The sequence below is a fragment of the Hipposideros armiger genome, unplaced genomic scaffold (assembly GCF_001890085.2).
Source record: "Hipposideros armiger isolate ML-2016 unplaced genomic scaffold, ASM189008v1 scaffold_483, whole genome shotgun sequence".
NCBI lineage: Eukaryota > Metazoa > Chordata > Mammalia > Chiroptera > Hipposideridae > Hipposideros > Hipposideros armiger.
In genome coordinates, this window is record NW_017731833.1 from 505,400 (window position 1) to 509,238 (window position 3,839).

Genomic DNA, 3,839 nt, shown 5'->3' on the forward strand with positions numbered 1-3,839 from the left:
CCCGGTCGAGGTGAGGAGACAAAGGAACCGTGGCTGGCACACTGCCACCGAGCAGCAGCGTGACGGGGACTCCGTCACTCCACCCCCTGGTCTCCAGGCTTCCCAAGTACGGAGATGTTCACCAGACTTTCTCAACTGCATGGATTCCAGGTCCCCAGCATCCCCAGGCCTACTGAAGCCGTGACCCAAGGACAAAAGCTCCACAGGTGACCCAGGCCCACCCGATGCTGCCTGGGAATCACACTCAAGCTGTAAAGCTCAGCGCATCAATGAAAGCCTGGGGAGGTAACGGCCATCTGTAGAAACGGACCCAGCTGGGAACCTGGGTGCCGCATCTCACAAAACCTGGGGTCACTCACAGTCACCCACTGCTGGTGCTCCATAAACGTTAAAAATATTTAAAGGAGAGAGAAGGTCAAACTGAATTTTCCAAATCCATTTTTACTCCAGTTATCCTCAAATTTTATGTGCAGGGAACCCAGGGAAGAAAGTACTCGTCTGAAGGATTAGAGCCCAAAATTCCAAAAGGAGCCACCTCACATTAAGGAAAAAGGGGGGACCCTTGCCATCAATTTATAATAATATTTGAGGAAGACTCTTATAAAGAATTTGTGCTTCAGAGGTGAGAGGACGTGGGGAAAGGAGGCACCAAGAGTCAGGGGTTGGCAGTGGGCTTGACAACTGACCAGAAGTGAGCGTGGGTGGCCAGGAGGGCAGTGGCACCACGCCAAGAAATCAGGGCCACAGAGGGAAGGTGACGCATAAGGTAGCACTGAGGATTAACAGGGCATCCGGGTAAGAGCCATGGGCAGACAGGGACAAGGGCGGCTAGGACAGCCGGGGAAGTGCCGTGAGCACTGTGAGGAGCACTGGTGTTGGGGTCCTGCGTCTTCATGGCTGTGCAACCTTGAGCAAGTGGCCGCACCTCTCTGATGCCCCAAGGTTTCGCCTCAATGAACAGGGATATGACAGTCAGTGCTCATGGTCAGGCCTGTTTGGGGGCTCATGGGGGTGATGGACGTTACAGCACTGACACAGCGCTGGGAACGCCCGCAGGGCACGTGGAAGTGGTCCCCGCTGCCAGCTGTTATTCTGAAAAAGAGGAGGACAACGCAAGAGCTGACCATGAGGGGTGGGAAAAGGAAGGAGCCGGCCAAGGAGAGGGACGGGGCCTCCAGCGGCACAAGCCGCAGGGGCCTCTCTGCCAAAAGCCAGATGGTGAATCGTGAAGGGCGGGTCTTCAGCGTCGAGCGGTTAGGAAAAGGTACGCCTGAGAGCCGGTCGCTGGACTTGGGGAGCAGCCAGCTGTGGATGACGTCTTCCTATCGGACTTTTGAAAATGAAATTGTTCCACAGCGCGGTCCAATTGCTGTAATTCTGTATCTGCAATGACTTGCTCCTTGAGGCTGGCGTTCCCTGGATGCGAGCCTGGGGTGCTCCCTCCGCACAGATTCCAGAGAACGAGCACGCTTTAAATAACATCATGGGCAAAAGGAAGGTCTGGCTGCCCTGAGCATGAGGTTCCTGGGGACGCCACCAGCCTGCCTCTTCCCCCCTTTCTCTGAGACCAGCGCCTGCCAAATTCAGCAATGCCATCCGGGGCCTAACGACTGCTCTCTCCATAAGGACAATACAGCCCGAGCCTGGCGATTCTGGGGTTAACCCTGAGTCTCCATTCCGCTTCTCTCTGCCTTCGGAGCTACTGCAGTTCTCATTTCCTCCTCCAGACAAGAGGAGGAGGAGGAGAAAGGAGAAGATAATCAAATGAGCACATTATGGAATATATTTATACCGTTAAAAGTCGGATAAAAATTGAAGAAGGCACAAAAGAGCAGAAACCTGATTTACAGAGCTCTGTGCGATTTGTAACTTTCAAATGCAATTTCAAGTAGGAAATTGCTGCTTCAAAGACAGACAAGCCTTGGAGAGGTTCTGGTCTTGGCCTTTATGACAAACAAGTCACCCTCTGACAACAGAGCCCTTGGGAAGCTCAGAAGCACTTCTTGGGGTCTGCAGATATCAATCTTAAATTTTAGCCCATATTAGCACTTTCCCCCCTCCACAAGAAGGAGGGAAAAAAGAAGTTCTGAATGAACCTGGGACTTGGTATTCATGATTCCAAACGCCCCTGGAAAAGCCACGCAAGAGGGTAACATGCTTATCTTAGAAAAATCGGTTTTTCAGCTGATGGTACAATGTCCTCAATCCGGCCACACAAGAAATCAGCTGCTCTTACCCCAAGGTGCTAATAAATCCATTTGTGGACCCCTCCGCGTACAGAGAACAAATGTCTCCGATGTGCAGGAAACTAGACATCTTGTCCGACATGTCTTCCCCGAAAATCCTAGACAAAGTAAAACACGCAGTTATTAGGAGGTAAGAAATGCTCAGAGGAGGGGAAAAAAGTCACTGAGAGCCGGCTTGGCGTAGCTCAGCTCCATTTTCCAAAGCGCCCTGCTTAAAAGTCAAATTTCAACACGAGTGTGACAGGCAGGCAGTGACACGAGCCAAGCGGGGACATATGCAGCCACAGCTCCCCCCAGCCATCACTGCCTTTCGGGCTATAACCAGCACGGTAACGCCGGCTTCTAGCAGCCACGCCCGAATCCCGTGCTGCCAGCTGAGGACCCTCATGCTGCACAGTGACTACAAAGACGGCAGGACGCCCGCCAGTAACGCCGCAGCCATTGGGAGGTGGCAAGTCTGACTTAGCAAACAGGGCCATCTTCAATCGGCCTCAAGGAGCGTGAAGTTGCAAGGAAACACCTGGTATAAAACTCGGTCCCGAGGTGCCTGGGCCGAAGCTCTAAAGCAACAAAATGAACTTAATCAAAGGAAACCTAGGACCAAATACCATGGAGGCCTTTTAAGAATTCCCCGACTGGATGCGCTTCTCACAAATGGTATTTGAACGTCCTTCCTTCCCAGCCTTCACCAGGACACACGCGCGGGAGAAAGGTCCTCAGCCCTCGGCCAAACCCCTCCCGATGCAGGTAAGAACAATAAGGCGCAGGTCGGTTAGGAACCCGAGTCAGGAGCGCACACGGCTAGTCAGGGGCAGTCCTACAAAAGGCCGGCAGGCTCCAGGATATCTGTACCCAGCACAGCAATCCTTACACTTACACACACTTATACACACACACACACCACAACAAAAATATCAAGCGGACTCAGGACTGGGAGCTGGTTATAAAAAGATCAACTGACATTGACAACACAAACTCAGTTCCGTGAGAAGATGGTGGTGTGGACGGCAGGTAGCTCCCCATCGTTTCTGCAGGCGCCTGCTGTGTAGACATGCCGGGTAACTCAGGTCTTCCCCAGAGCTCTCCTGCAAACCCAGGCTCCGCAAAGCATCTCTTCCCATCTCTTTACCCAAGTTCCCCTGCCAGAAACTGTTCACCCAGCAACGCACACGAGCCACAATGGCGTGGGAAGGGTTCTCTCCTGAAATTGCTTTCTGGGTGCCAAGTTGTCTTTCTGGGGGAAGTATGCAGCACAGACCAACGCAAAGGCTCCGGAAGCAGCTCTCCTGCCTTAGCAGGAGTGCCGGGCGCTGACCACAGACCGGCCACGAACCTCAGCTCACTGCATGTGAGAAGGGCGAGGAAAACGGCTTTAGCCCCTAACACAACCCAGATACTGCAGGGGAGACAGCATTTCATGAGCTTAGAGAGCGACAGCGCTGAGCACACACACTCAGAGCAACGAGCCAGCCTCTCGAGGCGCTGGGGAAAGACACACACAGCGAGTGCACCAGGTGCCACCTTCCAGACCCAAGTCTCCCGTCAGGTCATCGCGTCCCAGCTGGGCATTCTACACCTACAGGCAAACCAATG

General features: G+C 53.3%; 1 protein-coding gene across 1 annotated transcript in view; it reads right to left on the reverse strand.

Annotated features, from left to right (window-relative positions):
• The window catches only part of ITPR1 (inositol 1,4,5-trisphosphate receptor type 1), a 304,897-nt gene extending 301,503 nt beyond the window's left edge, over positions 1–3,394 (reverse strand). Inside the window, exons 1-2 of the mRNA XM_019667129.1 lie at positions 3,208–3,394; positions 2,237–2,344 (exon numbers count right to left, since the gene is read on the reverse strand). Of these exons, the coding sequence (XP_019522674.1) occupies positions 2,237–2,344; positions 3,208–3,299 (200 nt within the window). The 5' untranslated portion in view covers positions 3,300–3,394. The remainder of the gene's footprint in view (positions 1–2,236; positions 2,345–3,207) is intronic.
• Positions 3,395–3,839: the final 445 nt, after the last annotated feature.